The following is a 21,932-nucleotide window of genomic DNA, read 5'->3' as shown; positions in this document are numbered from 1 at the left end:
CAATCAAAGAAGTCAGCTACCCCATCTGTTAAAATGCTGCTTCCCCTGTGATCTCCTCCGAGACCCTCTCGCCTTCCCAATCAGAAGGAGACACTCTTTTTGCCATGAGGCCACAGCATCTTGTACTTCTAGCAACATGCTTACCACTTGCTGGCCGGGTTAGTGTTATTTGGGCAGCCAGTCTTCCGTCTCCCCTGCTGGAGTGAGCATCCCACTGAGTGCAAGGACCACTACTTATTCAAGCTATGTCTCTCCCATTCCTGGAGAGCATGTTCCCAGTGGACATGGAACAGTGGCTCTTGGGAGAATGCTGTTGCCTCCAAAGCTGGGCCTCAGTCAGACCATGGAAAGGGAGTTATATTTCTAGTGGCTTTTCTAAGAGCAAGCCCCTCATTTGGTATTTTGGGCTATTCCAGTAATCTCCTGGGGTTCAGCGGTTGGGAGCAGCTGTGTGGGAATTTCTGCCAGTCCCGAGGGTAAAGGGGAGCCTGGTTCTTTCTAGAGGCCTCACTCAAGGGACTCACAGCTTTCCAGTTGCATGATGCATGTCTGGACGTCCATGGGGAAATTCTTCAAGTCCATGGGGCAGGCCAGTGTCAGGGTGATTCTGGGAAGAGAAGGGAGTTGAATGATGCTGGACCCACATTCCAGGGAGGCTGAACCTTCTTTCTAGTTACTACCAGAAAATCAGTGATCGAGGAGAGGTCAAGGAGGTCAGAGAACTAGTGTTTATTGAATAAGTACATGTATATTTCCACATTCCAGATATGGAAATTGAGGCTCAGAGAGATAAAGTAGGGTGCCTAAAGTCACACAATTAGTGTAACTTCTGGGTTTCTCTGGAGTCCATCTGACTTCTAGGGATCTGCCCTTAGCAAGTTGCCTGAAGGCCTGGAGGCCAGGGGCCAACCCCCATCGTGACTCTTCTGCAGAGCCCTCGGGTAGGGCAGAGCCTGAATTTTAAGTTGAGCAGCACCAGGGCTTAGGCATCTCCAGGTGCACCTGCAGCAGGGGCTGCAAGTGGTTCTTGGCTGCCTCCCTTCATACTCTGGGCTCATCAAATAGGACCCCTGCCTTCTGGGTGTTCAAACACAGCTGGCTCACATCTATGGGCTCATGTTGGGGTCAGTTGGGAAGTGGTGGGTGCCCCAGGCTTCTGGGCTAGCTGTTTATTTTGGGTTGTTCAACTCTTGCAGAGGCTGCAGACTTAGAACCAGAAGGCATCCCCTTAATAGAAGCCCAGGTCTGCAGCTCGGGCAGGGACACAAGGCTTCAGCTTGAAAAAGGTTTTGCCAACATCTGAGCACCTGCTGCAGGGAACAGAGAAGAAAGTCTCTCAGTGCCCAAAAAGGCTTAGAGCATCAGGCCAGCTCCCTCATTTGACAGGTGAGAAAACTGGGGTGCAGAGAAGGATGGGAAGGGACGCATGTAAGGGCACACAGAAGCTGATGCCTCAGCCAGGATTCAAAACCATGTCCCCTCGCCTTTGGATTCTGAGCTCGTGTGTCAGCTGGCAGGCTTCCCAGCACTGCTCTCCTGAAAATCACCTGGTTGGTGGTGGTCTAGTGGCACTTGGCTGCTGGCCCCTTGGCTGCCCATGGTGAGGCACACAGCCTCTTGTGAGCTTCTACTTTCCAGCCCACACCCACAACTGTGGATGGGGCCCCTTTAAGCACGAAGTAGAAGCAGGACGCAGGAAAGGGAAGGGAGAGGGAGGGGAAGAAGAGAAGAAAGAAGGGAGTGGAGCGGGGGGGCGGGGAAAGTGAAGGGAAAGTGAATGCTGTAGAATTTCTGAAGATAAAAGCTCCAAAGTGGGGCAGCTGTCACACTGGGTTAATTTCCTGAAGTTGAATGACCTTGGGAACATCACTTTCTGCTGATTTATCCTTCTGTCATGCTGCACTGGGGCTTAGCTTCTCAGAGGTATGAAACTAGCCTGGCAGCAGTAAAATCTAGCAGGGTGACCCCTCTAGCCAGCCAGGGCCTGGGTGGCCATCTTGAGCCCGTCACCCTTCAGTCTGGAGGGGCACTGGGTGGGGCGGGCTCTGGGGTGAGGAAGCCCATATAAATCTCTGGTTCTTCCCAGCCTGCCCCTCCATGGTGCCTCTTTTCCCTTCTGAGGTTCCGAAGTCCCCTCTCCCCTCAGGAGCGACTGAGGGTTAGGACCTGTGCAGCCTCTCCTACCAGCCTTGACACTTAAAGCTCATTCCCCAGAGGAACTGGAGGGGAGGGAGAGTCATTTAGGACCAGTGCCCCTTTTAAGGTCTTTGAAATGAAAACATATTCATTGGTTCATCAAATATTTGAGTGCCTATTGAATGCCATGCACTGTTCTTCTGTGCTCTGAGTGGGCATCTGATCCACACTAACAGAGTAGAATCTAGGCGCTGCTACTAACTACCTGTGGAAACTTTGGCAAATGACTTAAACTTCAGATCCTCGCTTGTCTAATCTGCAAAATGGGTGTAATCAAATCTACTTCATGCGTTGTTAGGAAGATTAGAAATATATGAGAAGTACCCAGCCTAGTAAGTAAATTTTCAGTGCATGGTACATAGGTAAGGATAACAGCACTAGTGATCATTTTCTCCATGCCTTGAGGAGGAGATTGGGAATTAGGTGGGCAGGGCTGGTAGGAGACCCTGAAAGTATGCCCTTCACTAGCATTTGCAGGATAACCCCCAGCTGGGGAAGGGGTCCCAGCTTCCTAAACTCAGTGCAAGGTATGGAGGATAGAAAGAGTTTATAGATGGGGTTTATAGAGGTTTCTAGAAGGATGGAGCTGCCCTGGCTTGTACCAGCACTGTCCACCTGGCAGGCCCATTTATGTTGACGTTGCTGTGATTTTTTTCAGCTTTGTGCCTTTGCTCCTGGTACTTGTTTTTACACTGTAGTAAGAACATGTAACATGAGCTCTACTCTCTTAACAAATGTTTAAGTGTATAATACAGTGGGGTTTTTTTTAAGATTTTATTTATTTTTTTATTTTTTTCTTCTTCTCCCCAACATCTGCCAGTACATAGTTGTGTATTTTAGTTTTGGGTCCTTCTAGTTGTGGCATGTGGGATACTGCCTCAGCATGGCTTGATGAGCGGTGCTAGATCTGTGCCCAGGATCCGAACCAGCGAAACCCTTGGCCACCAAAGTGGAGTGTGTGAACTTAACCACTCGGCCACAGGGCTGGCCCCCTATACTACAGTGTTTTTAACTATAGGCACCACATTGTATGGCAGTTCTCTAGAACATATTCATCTCGCGTAGCTGAATGCTCCTGCTATGGATCATTGTTGTTAAATACTCTTTTCCCTTCTTGTTTTACTGAAGTGCTGCATAAGCTTAGGGGCCTAATTTTAACCCCAACTTCTCTAGGAAGTGTCCTTGGTCTGCCTGGTTATAATGAACCCCTGAGTCCTAGGACTTCCCATGGTATTTCTTTCTTTCTTGCTGTGTGTAAATTACAGAGCTGGCTTTACCTGTTCTGCAGAGGTGTTGGGTTTGGCCCCCTGTTCATGTCTGCTCCCAGAAGGCAATGGGGCAAAGCATGTTCTGAGGATGGAGGGGACTAACCTGTCCGGAACTCACCTGATGCTGTAGAGGACATTGCCGTTCCGGGAGATCCTCAGCAGTTTGTTGTCTGTGGTGATCTCGTGGAAGTGGGCCCCCTTCTCGTTGGCAAAGAACAGGTCAGGTTTCCAGATGGAATCCAACATGGATGGGTCCAGGTCCAGAGAGTCATCGGGATATTCATTGTAGGCCAGCCGAGGGTCGTTCCACTGCTGCCGCAGGAAGATGTTGACCCTGTAGTCCTACAGCCAGGAGACAAGGAGGCGGAGTCAGGTCAGGCCCTGGGATGCCCACTCTTGGAGGTCCCTGGTGCTTTCGGCCAGTGCTCCCCAAGGCCTCTTCTGGAGGATGTTATTAGAGTGTTGTTGCATCTTATGTGGGCATCAGAAGTAAAGTCTGTGCATCAGGCAAAAACCACAGGAATCAAAATTACCCCTGAAATCCTCTAAATGACCCATTGAGTATATTCAACTCTGAACTGAGACTCTTTAAATGTTCTTCTCTCTTTTGAGAAATTTTAAAAATAAAGTTCAGACTGATCCAATAAACACCTGTTTTCATCCTGTTAACATCTTGTCATGTTTGCTTCATTTTTGTTAGATAAGAGAAATAATACATTAGAGATAAAACTGAAGTCCCTCTTTTATCATCATCCCGTCAGTGCAGTCATTCCCCTGCTCACGAAGGTTTGACAGTCACTCTTTGAGACAGACCGAGGGAACTAAAGGAAAGGCTAAAAGCTGAGTGTTCAGACTATTCGCCCAAAGAGAGCAGTTAATTTCTGAGCAGTGAAGGTAGGATGGGTCGAGGAGTTCTCTAATGTCCCTGCTGTCCTCGGGTCCACACCACTCTGTTAATACCAGCCTTCTGGAACCTTCTATAACATGTGATTTGTTTGGGGAGGATTAATAGATGTTATGGAGTCACGTCTTACCGGGTTCTAAACTCAGTGCTAAGTTAAATGCCTCTCTGTTGGGACTGCAGGGTAGTTACTCCGCGGGAAAAAAAAAAATTCATGGATCAATCCAATTAGAGAAATGTTCAACTAAACCAAATGCAACAGATTTCTTCATTGCAGGACTTCTCAGAGACCTTAATATGCTAAGGAGTTGTGTGTATCTCCAAGAAGAGAATAGAGTATGCAGCCTTTCCCTCCTTTATTTCGGTCATAGAATTCTCTTCTTTTGTGCATGATGCTTGTCTTCTACAGAACATAGGTCAGGAATTGCCGTCCGAGTCAAAACTCTCCCCACCTCCTCCATCTTTTCTTCCAGATGGAGAAACTGAAGTCCAGAGAGAATTGAGACTGGCCCAGTGTGGCTCTGAAAAGATGGGGCAGAGCCGATTCTGGTACCCAAGGGTCCTGACTTCTACCTCAAGGTTTGTTCAACTGGTGCTAGAGGAACTGAAAGAGTCCATTCGGTTCCCAGTCACAATCTGAGAAGTGATTAGTGGCACAGGTAGGTCTCCATGGCAGGAAACTGGGTAATGAAGTTAAGGAATATTTTCATTAAGAAAAGGTTTCTCTTTTGTTAGAGAGGCATTGTAAACCTGGGGCCCACGAATATTATGACACTGCCGGTGGAATTTGGGGTCTATTTGTGTTTTCCCAGGAAGAAGGGCATAGCTCTCCATGATGGATCCCCAAAGGGTCTACAGTTCCCTAAAAGATTAATAAGCTCAGCTCAAGATCAACTTTAAACGCTCTCCTTCAAGGGATATTCTCCACATGAGAGCACCTGCTGCTGCTCTTTCCTTCAAGGTGCCGGATAAATGAGCTCATGCTATGTTTTCTTCCGGGATGCTGCTTCTAGATCCCAAGCTCTCTTGATCTGTCATCAGCATGGGTGAGCTAAAACAAACAGCCCTCCTCCCCACCTCTCCCTCACCCCTGCCAGTCCCTCCCACAGCACATGCCTCCTTCCGTTTGCTTACAGAAATATCAATAGCTTCATAAAATGTTCCAAGGTATTTTATAGGATTGTTCTATAATTCAATTGAAGCCTCTCCCTCCAGCCCCATAGAAAATGGCGTTTGGTCTCGTAATCTCATGTCTTATAAGTCCCATGGTGGAGGGAGAACTTGAGGCCAGACCTGGACGTTGTTTCTTTGTTTCTGCTGCGGACAGTAATGGACAGCTGCAATCCGGCCCCATCTGATCAGGGGGTTGGAAACAATCCCTGCTTCTCCCTTGGATTTTACACGAAGTGTGTGTGTGATGAGGCACTGGACGAGTCACGTTAGAGTAAACAGGCTATGAATGGTTGGGCAGAAAAAGCCTCAGCCCCAAAGCCTCAGCACTTTTGACGTTCTTGCCGGTGACACGTCAAGCCTGTTTATGTGGCTGGAGGGAAGAAAAGAAAGTGACATTTCTTAAAATGGTCTGTTAGGCACCAGGCGCTGTTCTAGATCCTGTCACATGCGTTTAATCCTCACAAAACCCCTGCAAGCTAGACGTTCAGCTTCCCATAGTGAGGGTAAGGAACCTGAGGCTTGGAAAAGGTTGAGAAATCTGTCCAAGACCAGTGCTAGTAAGAGGCTGAGCTGGGATCTGAGTCCACATCAGCCTAATGCTAGTGGGCCCTTGCTCATCACACCCTGTGGGTGTGGCTAGCCAGCTCTGTGCCAGGATCCTCTTCTCTCATCCTCACTGCCTGGGAAATTCTGCCTGCTCAGCTAAGCCTTATCTCCTGTGGGAGCCTTGCTGCCCCCAGGCTTCCCCAGGTTGATCTCTTCCTTTTCTGATCTCCTAGCAAAAGGGAATCACCAGAAACATTTAGTTGAGCACTTTTGCACTGTGTGTGTCTCATCTCCTCAACTTGATGGGCAACAATTCGAGAGGATGAACCTGACTTTCTATTTCTCCTGCACCATCCCAGCTACCCACCCAGTCAGTAAACCTACAAGCTGCCCAGTACCCAGGAGGAGGAGGCAAAGCCAGAACATTGGAGCAGGAAGAGCTTTCCTCATTTTATAGCTGGGGAGACTGAGACTCAGAGAGGAAAGGCATTTTCTAAGGTCACACAGCAATTCAGTAAAAGACTTGGGATTAGAACCTGGATTTGCTTCTCTGGGTCTCACCGTTAAAAGAAGGAGCTGGGATAGACGGACTCTGAGAACCCTTCCAAGTCAAATAGCTCATTGTTATTAGTTTACTTTGTCGACAACATTTAACTGAGCATCAACTAAATGCCGGGCACTGTTCTAGGCACTGGAGACTCCGATGAGAACAAGAAGGATGTATTTATGCAGTCACAGAGCCTACGGCAATGTTGACGGCACCTGCGGTAAGGGCTCGCACAGGGATGAGGTGCAGGGTCTGCGGAGATGTAGAGGACAGGCTCCCCGTCTAGACTTGGGGTGGTGGTCAAGGAAGGCTCCAGAAGGACATGATATTTAAGGTGAGCCAACCAAATATGGCTGAGCTAAAGAGGAAAGAGCACTTGGAAAGAACAGCAAGGGAAGAAGCAAGGGGAGGAGTGGGCGGGAGCCGGCAGGGCCTAGTGAGCATCCTGAGGAGTGGGGACTTCATCCCCAGAGTACTGTAGAGCCTTCCAGGAATGGTGAGTAGGGAGGACATCATTACATTTGCATCTTATGACTGATATTTAAAAAATATTTTATTTTTTCTTATTACAAAAGTAAATGCAGATTGATTGTAAAAAATATAAAGGTACATCGTCAAAAGGAAGAAAAACAAAGTAAAAGCCACAGGGTCTCGTTATGAAATGACTCATGAAAAGTGAGGGCAGGAGACCTGGAGAATGTGTCTCAGTGTCCTTGGGCAGCTCTAGTCCTCCTTCCCACTGCCCCCCGCTCTCCCCTCAGCAGCTGCTGCCAAACAACTTGCTGCCATTGATTCTCCTCCCTGGTTGGTAAACAGCAGTGGGAAGTGCAGTTCAGAAGAGATCAATGTAATTGGTGTAACAGGTTGGAAGCTAAAGGCTGTTTTGCTTGCTTAGCCCTGCACTCGCACTGGTTGGTGTTCAATATGCTGGAGGTCCACGCTCAAGTTCAGGGGCTGGAGGAGCAACATTTGAACTCTCCACCCTAGAACCTCGGGTTACACTCTGGGAGTTGGTTTCTAGGTCTCACACTTTTAAAGGTGGCCCATCTGGGTCTGAGGCTGGAGGGATTTCCAGAGCTCTATCTCAGAGGTCTTTAGCATCAACTCACCCATCCTGCCTCTGAAATTCCCTGATGGTCTGATTTCTGGTAACTGGGCAACAGCCTTGCTTATAAGACCTAGGTAGAGCATTAACTCATTCATTCAACAAACATTTATTGAGGGCTTCCCATGTGCCACCTGCAGTGGGATCTGCCTCCCTGCCATTGTGTCTAGTTTCAGATTCTAAGCTCTCCCAGTAAACTCCTTAAACTCAGTATTGTGGTGAAATCAGAAGCATGAAGTATTTTAGTAAGAAAGAGCCAATTTCCTGTGTGAATGTTTTGGTGAGAAGAGAAGGTGGAGGATAAGATGTGTGCCCATTGCAGTCAGAACCAAGAGACATCGTCCCAGAAGTGGACAAGGAACCAGATTCCCAGACTTTCCTAAGTCTCAGCATTCCAGCTCTCAAATGGATGTGTCTTCTCTAAACTCAACTCAACTCTATAAATGTTAGGCCCAGTGGGAGAGCAGTGAGCGTGGAGGAACAAGGTCTTGTTTCTACCCTTACTGAACTCAAATTATCCAGCAGGCAAGGCAAGATATGGATACAAATATCTACCAGACAAAACTGAAAGTGATAAAGGTCATAGGAGGTTCTAACAAATTGCTATTGGATATTGCTCTCATGTCATGGAGATTACTTCTAGCCAGTTTGGGTGAATCTGTAAAAGCTTTTGGAGAGAATGTGGCATTTGAAATGGCCCTTGTCAGTCCGTTCCATCCTCCTGAAGTTAGCATCTCTAGATCTGGTATTGTTCTGAGATGTGAACAATATCTGATTTCAGCTGGCAAGAAAGAGGAAGGACAGAGGTGAGCAGTACAGGCTTAGACCAGGATAGGACATGAAGGCTAGGGGTGCAATCTTGGTGTATTTGGGATTAGGATGTGTAGAGTTGGGACTCAAAGGAATCTCACATAGAAGGAACAGCACAAACAAAGGTGTGTAGACAGGGGCATTCAAACAGTTCAGTTTAGCTCAACCATTAGTAGCATTAGCAAGAAAAGTCCCTCTTATTGAGTATCTACTATACGCCAGGCAATGTGCTAAAGCGTGCCACACACTTCAGCTAATTGTATCTTTAAAACAATCCCGAGATATAGGTATCTTCCATCTAATTTTATAGATGAAGAAGGCTCAGGGAAGTTAAATAATTTGTCCAGATTCACACAGTTAGTAAACAGCGAGGTTGGAATTTGAATCTGGTTTGTCTGATTGTATAGTGTTCATGCTCTCGACTGCTCTGCTGTGCAAAGGCTGTAAAATGGGTTGATTTGAGGCTGTGGGTATCCTTAACTGACAGCCACAGTGCTTGGATTTTATTCTATAGCCAAGAGGGAGCCACAGAAGATTCAGGCAGTGGAGCAACACCACAGTTTGACTTCGGGAAGATCCGTATGGCAGGAACGACCACGGGATATTGGCAGTGAGAGAAACAGGCCCAGGAGACCTGTGATGAGGCTGTTGTGACAGTCCAGTTTGAGAGGCAAGGAGCATCTAAAGTAAGATAGCAGGAGTGGAGAGTGGGGGTAGATGGGAGAATCATAGTTCTTTGTCATCATCATCATCTTCTTCGTCATCAAATGTTACAGCTGGAAAGAACCGTGGAGACTTCTGTCTCAACTCCTTCATTTCACACGTGGCCCAGAGAGAGAAAGAGGCTTTCCCAGGGCCAGGGAGCAATTCAGTGACTAAGGTGGGACTCGCATGCAGCAATCTCGACTCCTATCCCACTTCTTTCCCAATCCACTTGTGCACCCTTGAGGGCGGCCCCAGGACTAGCAGGAGGAGAGCCCAGCTGAATCTGCCATTGGGCAGGCTCTGCTCTCCTTGGACAAGCTCGCATGGAGACTTGGCTCCGACAGAGTTTGGGATCGAGACACATAAGGTGAATCTGCCGAAGGCCAGGGGTCAGGGGCCCGCTCAGAGTGGGGGACGCCCAGGCTTGGTTTATTTTGCTGCACCCTCTCCCTCCTGCCACCCTTCTTCTCAGGTGGTTTTCCAGACTCCTGAGAGGCGTTGTGGAGCCAGAGTCAGAACGTTGCTTCCAAATGTGGGAAGAGTCAGCCCTGGTCTCCTCACAGTCCCGTGAGAGTGTGGACCTGGCTCAGCGGGCACATGTAGAGTTTACTAAATCCTGATGGAGGGCCACGTACTGTGCTATGTGCACTAATGAGCTCTCTCTCCAAATTCTCCCAACGACACCATTTTACAGATAAACTGAGGCCTGGGGATAATGGCGCTTCATTTAAAGTTAGAGACAGGGCAGAGACTTGAATCCACGACTGGCTGACTCCAAAGTCCTAGGCTTTCAAGCAATACACTGTATTGGCTCCTTTTATTAATAATGTCTTGTACTTATTTGCTGCTTTTTTTTTTTGTGAGGAAGATTGGCCCTGAGCTAACATCTATTGACAATCTTCCTCTATTTTTGTATGTGGGACACCACCATAGCATGGCTTGATGAGTAGTGTGTAGGTCCATGCCCAGGATCCGAACCTGCGAACCTTGGGCTGCCGAAGTGGATCCTATGAACTTAGTCACTATGCTACTGGGTCGGCCCCCTTATTTGCTGCTTTTTACTTTTCAAAGCACCCTCATGTTAATTTTGTTCTACGATGTTTGGCATGGAAGAGAAGATTCTTATTCCCATTGGATAGATGTAGAGACTGAAGCCCTAAAAGCTCAAGTTCTCACCACTAGTTACTGGTAGATCCAGAATTGATAACAACAATGAAAATAATACTAATAGATTGAGACCATATCACATGCAAGGAATGACACTAAGAGCTTTATGTGTGTTATTTTATCTTCACAATATCCTGTGATGTAGGTTCTGCTATCATTCCATGTTAGGTAAATCAAGGCACACAGGAGTTAAAATGCTATTCCTGACATCACACAGCTGGTAAGTGCCAAAGCTGGGATTTGAACCCAAGATGTTAATCCCAGAGCCCAAGAACTTAACCATTAAACTGCACTACCCAGGATCTCCCAAAATTGCATTGAGTGACAGTTTTATGACACCTCCATGCCATCAGATACTGCCTCTCGCGGCTCTTATGTACCTGTGGTCTTGTAGATATTCACAATTAGCAGAAAATATTAAAACGGGCAAAGGAGAAAAGCTTCTGCCCCAGGTCCAGCAGTCCATTAGCACTCCTAGCTCCCTCCCAATCTGACCCTTGCATTGACCCGTTGTCTGCTCTACACTCAAGTCCAGCGCTGGCAGACTCCCCAGATCCTGACCCATTGCCTCCTTGGCTCCAGATGCCTGCTCCGTGCCCTGAACCTCTCCTACTTCACCACCCTGCCTGGTGCCTTCTCATTTGGATCTCACACAGTCAGAACTACATTTGTTGTAAAGAACTGTAGATGGTTTGGACCAGTAGAGCTGAGCATCTTTGTTTGTCTTTAGGGCATCACTAAAGCTGAGCGTGAGTTTAATAAATGCGTCAAAATGCTAATAGCAGCTACTTTATTGGATGTCTAACATTTGCTGGAACTTTATATGCATTGTATCTCTAAACCTTTCATCAACCTAGCACACTGGGTATTATTATACTCATTTTATAGGGGAGGAAACTGGAATTCATGGAGGTTAAACAGAGGTTAACTGTCTTGGCTGAGCTCCCACAGCTACTAGGTGCTGGAGCAGGGATATGAATCTAGGGCTGTCTGGCTCCCCATTTCACATTTTTTTGACAATCATGTGCTGCCTCTATTTCCTTTTTTTTTTAAACCAAGTTCCTATATGGGTAGGTGAAAGAAATGTAGGAGACGTAGTATACCGGCACCTCACTGAGCCCCTGTGACAGGGTGGCTCATACACAGCCTTATAGTCAGTATCAGGTGGAGAACTTTGGGTTGGGATGTTGAACAGTGAGGCGGATTCACAACTGGTTGCAAACTGAAGGGTGGATGTTAACCTGGAAAGAGCAAAGAGGACAGTGTTTGCAGTATAGGGCACAATAATGAAACACACCACTAACAAACTTGGAACTAGGAAGAGTAAGGCTGCTCTTTGAGAGTTAAACTAACAAGAGAGATGAATTTGCAGTGGAGGAGTTTGGCAGGGCCCAGCCTCAATCACGATGACTCATGTGTCATCGCAATGATTTAGGACAGGCATGTGCTTATAATTTAATAAGTGGAACCCTAATTTATTGTACTGTGTCTTGTTTAGAGAACTATTTTATAAACCCATGGGAGACATTCGTTCAGTAGTATAGGAAAGGGCAGTTTAAGGAGCAGGCATCTGGCAACTGTAATCTAGCGTCATCTAGAGGACAGGGTCACACTGCTGAGAGAAAATCAACTTCTTCATCGTTGTAAAGAGGGCTTGTGTGCAGGGAGGCAAGGATGATTTCTTAGATCTCTCTCTGGCCTGGATGAAATTTCCTTCAGGACTGTCTACCTTCTTTCCCTCTAATTCCAGGTATGTCAAAAGCAACTTTTGATGGGTGTCGTGAGTCAGCCTTCCTGAATCTGATCTGGTGGAGAGCCAACTGTGGGCTCTCATAAATCCATGATCCTGGTGCCTCCCTTGGTGGTGCATTGGGAGAGCGTCATCCAGCAGAGGATACCAAGACTGCCTGTCACCCCATTTTCTGCCTGTAACAGACTCTAACGGCATTTCTGAGGGCTCTCTGCTTGGCCTTCTCTTAGTCTTCAGTGTACCAAGGCTTTATGGAGTGTCGAGCCATATCTAACTGGATGACAGTTGATAGACTTTCTCTTGGATCCTCCAAACCCAAGAGTATAAAAACTGACCTAGCGTTACCTCTGTAGAAAGACAGTGTAATGGAAAAAGCAACAACAAAAAAGGATCTCATCCACAGTAGCTACGAACCCCACAAAACATCTAGGAATAAACCTATCAAGAAATGTGTGACTTGTATATATTTTAAAAAACCCCACAACTCTAAAACTTTACTCGAAGCCATAAAGGAATGCCTGTACAAATGGAGAGATGTACCATGTTTATAAAATATTGTAAAGGTGTCAATTCTTCCCAAATTAATCTATAAACTCGATGCAATCTCAATCAAAATCTGAGGCGATTTTTATAGGTCTCAACAAGCGGATTCTAAAGTTCATATGGAAGATAAAATGGGCCAGAAAGGTGAAGAAAACCTTACAAAAGAAGAATAACGAAGTCCTACAAGACTTCCTCTACCAGACATAGAAATGTAACGAAAAGCCATAGTACAGTCATGTGCTGCATAACAATATTTCAGTCAATGATGGACCCCAGATACGACCATGGTCCCATAAGATTAGTACCACATAGCCTAGGTGTATAGTATAGCCTAGGTTTGTGTAAGTACGCTCTGTGATGTTTGCGCAATGACGGAATAGCCTAACAACACATTTCCCAGAACATATCCTCGTCATTGAGTGACTCATGACTGTAATTAAAACAGTGTGGTATTGGTACAGAAACAGATAAACAGAACAATGAAACAATAAACTGAGACTGGAAACAGACCTAAGTATATATGAGGATTTAGTTTATGAAAAAGAGAGCATTTCAAAGCAGTGGAGAAATGATGGCTACTTAAGAATGGTGTTGGAGAAATTACTGTCTAATCAGAGAAAAATAGAGTTAAACCACCACCACATACTTTACAGAAAACCAAACTCCAAATGGATTAAGGAGTTACATGTAAAAAAAAGAAACCTATAATATTATTCAAAATGCCCAATAAACATATGCAAAAGTGCTCAAATTCACTACGAATCTAAGTGAAAATTAAAAATCCCAATGAGGTGTAATTTTAAAAATCCCATTTAGTAAAATAAAAAAGCTTGAGAATATCTCGGCTTGGTGAGGATAAAGAGAAACGAATACTGTTGGGGGGACTGGAAATTGGTGAAGCTTCTTTGGAAGTGAGCTGGGCAAAAATATCTGTCAAAATAATAAAAATGTACATGTCCTTTGATAAATTCCACTTCTGGAACACGTCCTTAGGAAATGCACAGAGTTATGTAAAGAATGTTCATTATGGCACTGTTTGTAATGGTGAAAAGCTACATTAGTCTTAAGGTGTATCAGGAGAAGAGTGGCTAAATACCATGAAATAATGGTGTGTCCAGACCATGGAATTTTACAGGCAGCCCGTAAAGTCTGGAAACATAGATTAAAATCATTTGGTCATATGTTGAATGTAATAATAATAAGTGATGTATTATGTTTCCAAATTTAGTGGTGTGTAGGGAGTTAAGAAGGAGCTCAACCTATATCTAGCGAAGTGGAGAGATTCCAAGACATGGCGGGAGTGAAAAAGGCAAATTGTATTGCACAACCCTCTTTCTACAGAGATGTGCGTATGTGCACAAATGTATGTATAATCAAGGAGAGGAAACTAGTAGGATGTACGTTAAACTGTCCATCTGCATTTATGTTTCTCTCTCTCTCTGTTTCCCTTTTCATTGGCCTTATTATAAAAGCTTGTTTTCATCTATTTCTCATATACTTATAAAACTCTTCCAGCGTTTTGCTGTCCATCAGCATGCTGTGGATAGGCTGTCACTAATCACCAGGGGTCCTGGCCACAGCGTGCTTGTCTCTGTGCCAGGCTAGCCTGACCCTTGGCAAGAGAGGCTGGAGCTCATGTCCTAATAATGGAAATACTGGGATTCATGCCCAAAGGATGTCAATACACACACACACTCACACATGCAGACACACACACTCACATACATGCACGCACACACACACACTCTCTCTCTGTCTCTGTCTCACATTTGTTTATACATAGTTCCACGTGAATTCCAGCTATATACATGTCCGACCATGTGCACACTCACATGTACCCCTGCACACGTGTTTAGACATACTCCTACTCACATATTAATACACATTTAAATACTCTTTCACTTAGTCACATGTATTTGTACATACATTCACATGCACATACATATACACACATATAATTATGCTGACTCAAATGCTGGTGCATACTTAAATATGTGCTTACATATTCACAAATATCCACACACAGTTACATAAATGAAAATAATACGCTTCACGTATAGTCATTCTCAAATACTTTCACATATTCTCACATATACGCATACACACAGATACATGCACATCCATACTCACACCTATTCACGTTCACGTTTATAACCACAGAAATACACATATTTATATTCATGCCTGTACATGGTCATGCACATTTTTCTTTGAGGTCACGTGTCTAAATATATTCAAACCAGCACACACATATATACATGCCTATGCGTACATTTGCACAAACACACAATCCTACAATATACACATGTGCATTTGTACTACACAGACACATAGATGCTACAGTGCACACTTATGCACAGTCATAAGCACACATGTCCCAACAAGCTGGATGGTTCCTGTAGGTTCTAGCTCCAGATCGTTCTCTTGTCGACTGCTAGGGGCGCTGCTCTGGATCAGGACCCTCCCCCTTCTCCTCCCTCATGCATCCTGTTCCAGCTTCTACCTTCCTCTTGCTGCATAGACTCATAGAGTCCCGGGAAAGGTCAGGTGAAGGACAGGCAGCCTCAGCCCTCCCCTCGTCGGGAATGGAGAGAGACCCCTGTTGCTTTGCTGGCTGCCTCTCCGTGCTCTCCGGTCTGTTAGCTCTGGTGAATAAAGCCAGGCCCTGGGAAGCAGACAGTCAGGCCCAGGGACTCCAGCTGTTTATAGAGCTGCTGTGCACTCCTGCTGCTCCTGGAGAACAAACACAGCCTGGAAAGTTTCTGACACTGAGACTACGTCTGTATTGCCATGGGCCCAGGGTGCACAACCAGCTCTTTGTGTGGTTGGCGAGGCAGAGCCCTGGGCTGGAAGTCTGGGGGCCTGAGCATGTCTGTTCAACGAAGTTCCCTTTCAGTTCACACTCCCTATGACCAAAGGAAACAAGTGGGACTGGGTAATCCCAAACATCTAGGGATTAAATATTTATAGCTGGCTCAGGAGAACATGGGCCTTGGGGTGAGGTAGATTTGAGTTCAGATCTCACCTCTGCCACTCGTTAGCTGTGTGTCTTTAGGTAAGTGACTTAACCTTTCTGATCCTCAGTTTCCTAATCTGTACAATGGGGATAACATTTCCTGCCTCCTGGGGGTTGTTGTGATGTCTAAATGAGATGATATATGTAGAAGTGCTCTACAAACTACCTGAGACACACTGGTATTTAATGCATGGTTGCTGCTCTTGTTATTAAATTGATATGAGTGCTCTCGTGCTCTCCAAGCGTATTTTGAGTGGCAGGGAACAAGGCTTGAATGGGAAGGTGGTCCAAAGTGTTTGGTTAATGGGATCTAGGAGAGAAAGAAGCTAAAGGGAGGGAAACCCTTGGCCACTGCAAAGAGTTCTGCTCCCGGGACACAGTCACACCCATTCCAGGCTATACGACCTTGCTCAAGTGATGTCACTCTCTAGCCATCAGAGTCCCTCTCTGTAAAATAAAGGAGGATTTAGACAATTTCTTAAGATTTTTTTCTGGCTCTGAGATTTTAGGGGTTTTTCCCCTAAATGATCTGCAAAGTAAATTAAACATATAAAGATAATTAAGAATCCAGTGGAAAAAAATCACAGTACTATGGGATGTGCAAACCGGAAAATGGCCACTCCTACTTTGGATTAATTTTAATTAATAAGGAGGAAAGCGATGTCAACTGGGGGCCACCCCTGAGGAAGCACATCATTGCCGATCCTTCGTTCCCTGTCTCAAGCTGTTTATCTTCACCCCAGGGAGCCATCTCCTTGGGCTCCCCTTGTTGGTTACCTCCATTATCACTATTTATCATTTTCTCCCGAGCCGTGCTGAGCCTGGCATGACAGGAGGCTGGATTTCCACTTTTGATGGCACTTGAGTTGTTGCTTAAATGTGCTTTGTGGATCTGTGGTCCCCCGATTTCTCGGGTCTGTGCTCTGTGGTGTTACAGCAGTGTGGGGCAGAGCAAACACTCGTCTATGGGATATGACCACTGCATCTTAATCCCTGCTCAGTCACTAACTAACTCTGTGATGTGACATCTCCAGATCTCACTTCCCTCAGCTGTAAGATTGGGGACATAGTGTCCGCCATGTCTAGCTAATAGAGTGGTTGTAAGACCAAGTGTCTGGAGAAGGAATCAAGGAAGAGAATGAGTGTGAAAATGTGCTGAAAATTTTAAGTGGCATTTAATAATAACAGCTGCCATTCACTGTGTGTATCCTTTGTGTCAGGCACCATGCTTAGCGCTTTCTATGCCTTATCTCTTAACCCTCAGAGCAGGTCACAAGGTGGATGCTATTGGTGCCCCACATCACAGATGAGGAAGCTGACTTGGACAGGCTGCCTTGCCCAGGGTCACAGAGCTGAGCCTCAAATTTTGTCTGGCTGTGGAAGACTGTGTCTTAATTGCTACACTGTCTGAGTAGGAAGCCAAATGCAACAGGAGTGAAATCTGGAAAGGCACAGGAGACACACGAGAAGGAGAAGCTAAGGCTCAGAGAAGTCTAGGGATTGCTCAGGATCACACAGCTAATCACCGAGAGTCTCGGGGCTTCAGTGTCCAGAGTCTCTATCATCATCACCGTCGCTGTCATCACTGGAAGCATTTAGACCATTCACTGGGATAAACACTTTCCTGCACATAATTTCCACCCTTAATAACTTCATGAGGTCGGTCTGCTAATCACCACTGGGATTTTAGAGATGAGGAAACTGAAGCTGAAAGACATGAAGCGAATCACATGGAGTGAGTGAGCCCAGGTCTATGTGACTCCAGAGCCTGGGCTTTCAATGACCGCACAAAATAGGGCCAACTGCTGTTCTTTTAGGAATCTGTATCAGAGAAAGAGATCTCTGTGCGGTCGTTATAGGGAAAGAAGTGGGAGTGAGGGCAGGGTGCAGACGTGTACACTTGTCCTCAAAAGACCAAGTGCTTTACATAACTGGATGGGCCCTGACTTGGTTTGATGACTGTTTACCATTTCAGAAGAAGAGTGCGCATGTGAACACCCACCGCACAAGGACTATGAATGATGCAGATGCCAATGCACGTCTGACTTGGGAGGGAGAAGGAAAGCAGAGGGGCTCATCAGGAGCCCTTATAAGACATCCATTCGAAGTGTGGAAAAACCAGGCTTTTTGACCTGAATCCCAGTGAAAGCAGCGTTGTTCATTCCTAGTTGACAGGTGGGATCGTCTCCATCTGGAGATACGAGGCCTGTTAGTTTTAGAGAGTTTGACCAGTTGTCCTTTGGATGTGGGTGGGGTCGATTTGAGCATATCAAGGCAGCCTTCTTTGCAAAAGGACGGATTTTGGACCATTTGCCCCATGACCCACAGAGCTCAGTGATTTTTGCCAGTCTGGGACTGAAAGGTTAGATCTAATTTCCATAGATGTTTAAGACCAAATAACGGTTTGAATTGACAGACAGTCTATCTGATTTGGTTTATTTATTTTAAAAACTTATTGAGTGCCTGTTATTACAGCACTGTGCTAGCTGCTGAGGCTACCACTGGAAATGAGACAAGATTCTGGCCTGCAAAGAACTTCCATTACAGCGAGAAGAGGGGTAAATAAGCAGACTGCCACGGTGCTAAGTGCTGTTATGAGAGTTGTAAAATGTGTCGAGAATGGGTAGCAGGGACCCATTCTAGCCTTGGGTCAAGCACCCACATGAACTCACCCCCATGTACATATGTGTTAGATGTGAAGGCTTTCTATGGAGGTGATTCTGAGCAGAGACTTAAAGGAGAGTAGGAGTCAGCAAGGGAAAGGAGGCTGGAGTGGATGCTCTGGGCAGAGGCCTCAACAGCATCAAGAGAAGGCTGGAAACCGAGAGAGAGGGCACCCTCTGTGTGGAGAACTCTGAGCGAGTCCATTTATCCAGAGTAGGGAGTGAGAGAGAGAAGAGATGAAGCAGGGCCTTCTAAGCTTTGCACAGGAAATTGGGCTTAATGCTGAAGGTGCCGGGGAGCCACGGGGAGGATTAAAGCAGGAGAGCGGTGTGGTTAGGTTTGTGTTTTAGATAGACCACTGTGTGGGCAACAATGGATTGGAGGGGGCAAGATGAGAATCGAGCACCCTTTGCAGTAGTGTGGACAAGCCACTAGCGAAGCCTGAACTAGATTAGGGGCAGGCGGCCATCCGGGAACGGATGCTGTAGAGGACTTCAGGGCAGTAACATCCATAGGACTCGGTGACTGGCTGCCTCGCACTCTGCTCATAAAGAGACGACTTCTTGGAGGCTTTAATTATTTTCTCACAAGCTAGACCACTCCCGTCACATGAGTACAACTGATTGTTTTGTTTTCAAGGATTGAGAAAAAAAAAGTTTAAAGTATCATTACATTTATATAAATTTACTAATGTAATATTTACTCTGCAGAAATTTGAAAAACATAGGAATAGTGAAAGAAGAAAATTAAAAATTATCCATAGGTCTATAATCCAGAGATAATTGATGTTAACGTTTTGATATTTTTCCTTCTAGTCTTTTTCCCGAATGTAATAGATTTATTTTGAGCTTTTTTACTACGGGAATTTTAAAATACTTCCAAAAGTAGAGAGAAGATTAGAATCAACGCAACATACCCATTTCAGCTTCTACAACCAGTCTTTGGCTATTCTGCAGTTGAATTTTTTAAACTTACAAGCAGGTCTTTACATTTTCTTTGAATCAAAAACTTTAGCCTGTTGATATAATTTTGTTTTTGGAACCCTAGGTGTTTGACTTGTGCTAGCCATGCTAGCTTTTTGGCCATTTTCAGATGTGTGTCTTCACCCAAAACATTGAACAGGACGGTAAAAATGTCCAAGTCTCATAGCATACCTCTGGAGACCTGAAAGAAACACCAGATTCCCCATCTTCCTGGAGAAGACCAGTGCAGAGGGTGAATGTTTCAGGGAGAGAGATATCCCCAGCAGGAAATAGCAGCTTATGTTTTGACTCACTCACCATAGTTGTCTCAGCAATGGAACCAAAGCTGTTGATGAAAATGTTGCAGCTCACATTCACCGGGGGACCTGCCAATCAAGAGAGATTCCTGCTTAGCTCCAGGGCCATGAAGAAACCCACAGGATAGGACCCGTCCCTGGAACACCGACTCCAGGGAGAGATCCCACTTGGTGGAGGAGACCCTTGCTTGCCCTCCACCCCATCCTCGAGCAGCTGGGACTCCCAGCCACTTGGCTGTGCCAGATTCCCTGGTCCCCAAGTGAGCACCAGGTACAGAACACCACAGGCTGAGCCGAGATGTACTTTCATTAACACGGGATGATTCATCATCCTGCCATATGGTTGAAATCCCTTCTCCAAACCCCATCGGCTGCCTTCTAATTTGTGGCTGAAATGTATTTACGGCTGCAACATTTGGAGGCCATCTTGGGAATCGCAAGGAACAGCAAGTTCCTTGCCTTGAACTTGTGAACCAAGAATGATTGTCTGAAAGGGCGTTGATGGGAATTACGAGCTGAGGAATCCAGAGGCAACCTCAAGGGAAGACCATAAGTCTTTGTTAAATACTTTCCAGGCAATTTTTTTGAAGCCTATTGCAAAGGATAGGAAAGAAGCAGAGGAATATTCGCTCTTTGGAATCTCATTGGTAGAGGGACCTCTGTCCAGCTGAAGCCCGATCTCTTCATTTTACACTATTAATTATAGCAGTTGCCGTTTACTGGGCATTTCAGGGTTTGCTGTGGTGCTGAGAGTGTCACTGACGTAATATCTTTCCATCCTCTCAGCGACTCCATGAGAAGACATGGTTATCACCCCCTTTTTACACATGGGGAAACAGGCTCAGAGGGGTCATTTGTCCATGGCCACACACCTAGTAAATGGTTGAGCTAGAGTCTGAGTTAAGATTTATGTAATTCCAAAGCTGGTGGTCTTAATGGCTAGAGTTGTAGGAAAGAGGTTCAGAGACAGGAAGGGGCATGCTTAAGGTCACACAGTGGCAGAATCCAGGGTTTTAAGCACTAGGCTTCCACGTGAGCTGACAAGAGGGCCAGTGTGAAGTAACCAGAGAGGAATGTGAGACCACGAGTAGGAGTGATGTATGCAGCAGGAGTGATGTATGCAGCAGGAGTCCAGGTATAAGAGAGGTTCTTGAGAGCGAGGTTTTAGGGAAGACCTCAGGAAGTTGATGACCTTGAGGTGACCTTAAAGGTGGCTTAGACTTGGATAACGGGCCATACTCATTCACATGAAGATTGCAATGTGCAATGGTGAATTTTTTCAGGCCCACTTTCTTGTTGCTCCCCAGAGGTCCTGAGGCAGGCAGAGCAGAGTGACCGTCCCTATTTAACAAGTGGAGCACAGGGAGTTTTAGTAACTCACCTGGGCTTATTACCCAGCAAGTGGTGAAGCCAGGACTTGAACCCAAGTTTCTGATTGCGGAAAGAAGGAAGCAGATATACTTGCGTCCTCTGTTACCCGCTCCTCTCTGTCTCTCTTGAAAAAGTAGCCCAAGCATTTCACCCAAACTCAGCCAAGATTTCCTTCTTTTCAGAAATCTTGGTGTAGGAAGGGACTCAATCTTGTGGTGAGAATCCATATTTTCTCTCCAAGGGAGTGCCAGGATTCCTCAGTTTTAGACACAGCTCCGGTGCTGGCTGGCTCTTTTACTCAGGAGTGCCCCTTCCCTTTTCTGGGTCGCAATTTCCCCATCAGTCTGGGAGAGTAGCTCTTGATCTGGGCTGTCACTTGGAGCTCCAGTGGTTTGGACTTCCCTTATGGAAGCTATCCATGTGAATTACAAGGTTACGGAATTTCAGGGCTGGAAGGTGTTTAAAGCTCACCTAATCAATTGCTTCCCAAACTGATGTGCAGCCAAGGCTGTCTGCAGTGGGATCATCTCGCGGAACTAGTTAGACTGCAGATTCCTCGGCCCAGCCCCAGCCCCAGAGAACCCAAGTCCCTGGAGCTTAGTCCAGAGTCTATTATTTAAGGAGCATGATTCTTGCGCACAGCCAAGTTTAGGAGCCACTGCTGTAGACCAGCTACCCACTCAAGGCTGAGAGCTTGAACACCTCCCGTAGCGGGGAACTCATTTCATCTTGAGCAGCCCTTTCCACGGTTGGATAGCTCTGCCTGCTAAAACACTTGCCCTATGTTGTGTGGAAATCTGCCTCCTTGGCACTTCTACCTAAACAATCCATTAGCTTTTTTTTTTTTTTTCCCCTCATTTAGACTCAGACCCAGGTTTTTCTTTTCATTTA

The 21,932-nt window shown here is 46.0% G+C and overlaps 1 protein-coding gene across 2 annotated transcripts in view; it reads right to left on the bottom strand.

Moving 5' to 3' along the window:
- Positions 1–21,932, bottom strand: part of GLRA1 (glycine receptor alpha 1) — a 78,957-nt gene that overhangs the window by 21,807 nt on the left and 35,218 nt on the right. For both annotated transcript variants that reach the window (XM_008523889.2, XM_008523890.2), the window contains exons 3-5: positions 19,672–19,739; positions 3,583–3,806; positions 525–607 (exon numbers count right to left, since the gene is read on the bottom strand). In XM_008523889.2, the coding sequence (XP_008522111.1) occupies positions 525–607; positions 3,583–3,806; positions 19,672–19,739 (375 nt within the window). The remainder of the gene's footprint in view (positions 1–524; positions 608–3,582; positions 3,807–19,671; positions 19,740–21,932) is intronic.

The sequence above is a fragment of the Equus przewalskii genome, chromosome 13 (assembly GCF_037783145.1).
Source record: "Equus przewalskii isolate Varuska chromosome 13, EquPr2, whole genome shotgun sequence".
NCBI lineage: Eukaryota > Metazoa > Chordata > Mammalia > Perissodactyla > Equidae > Equus > Equus przewalskii.
Note: the sequence above shows the minus strand (reverse complement) of the source record. Positions and strands in the feature narration are given on the sequence as shown.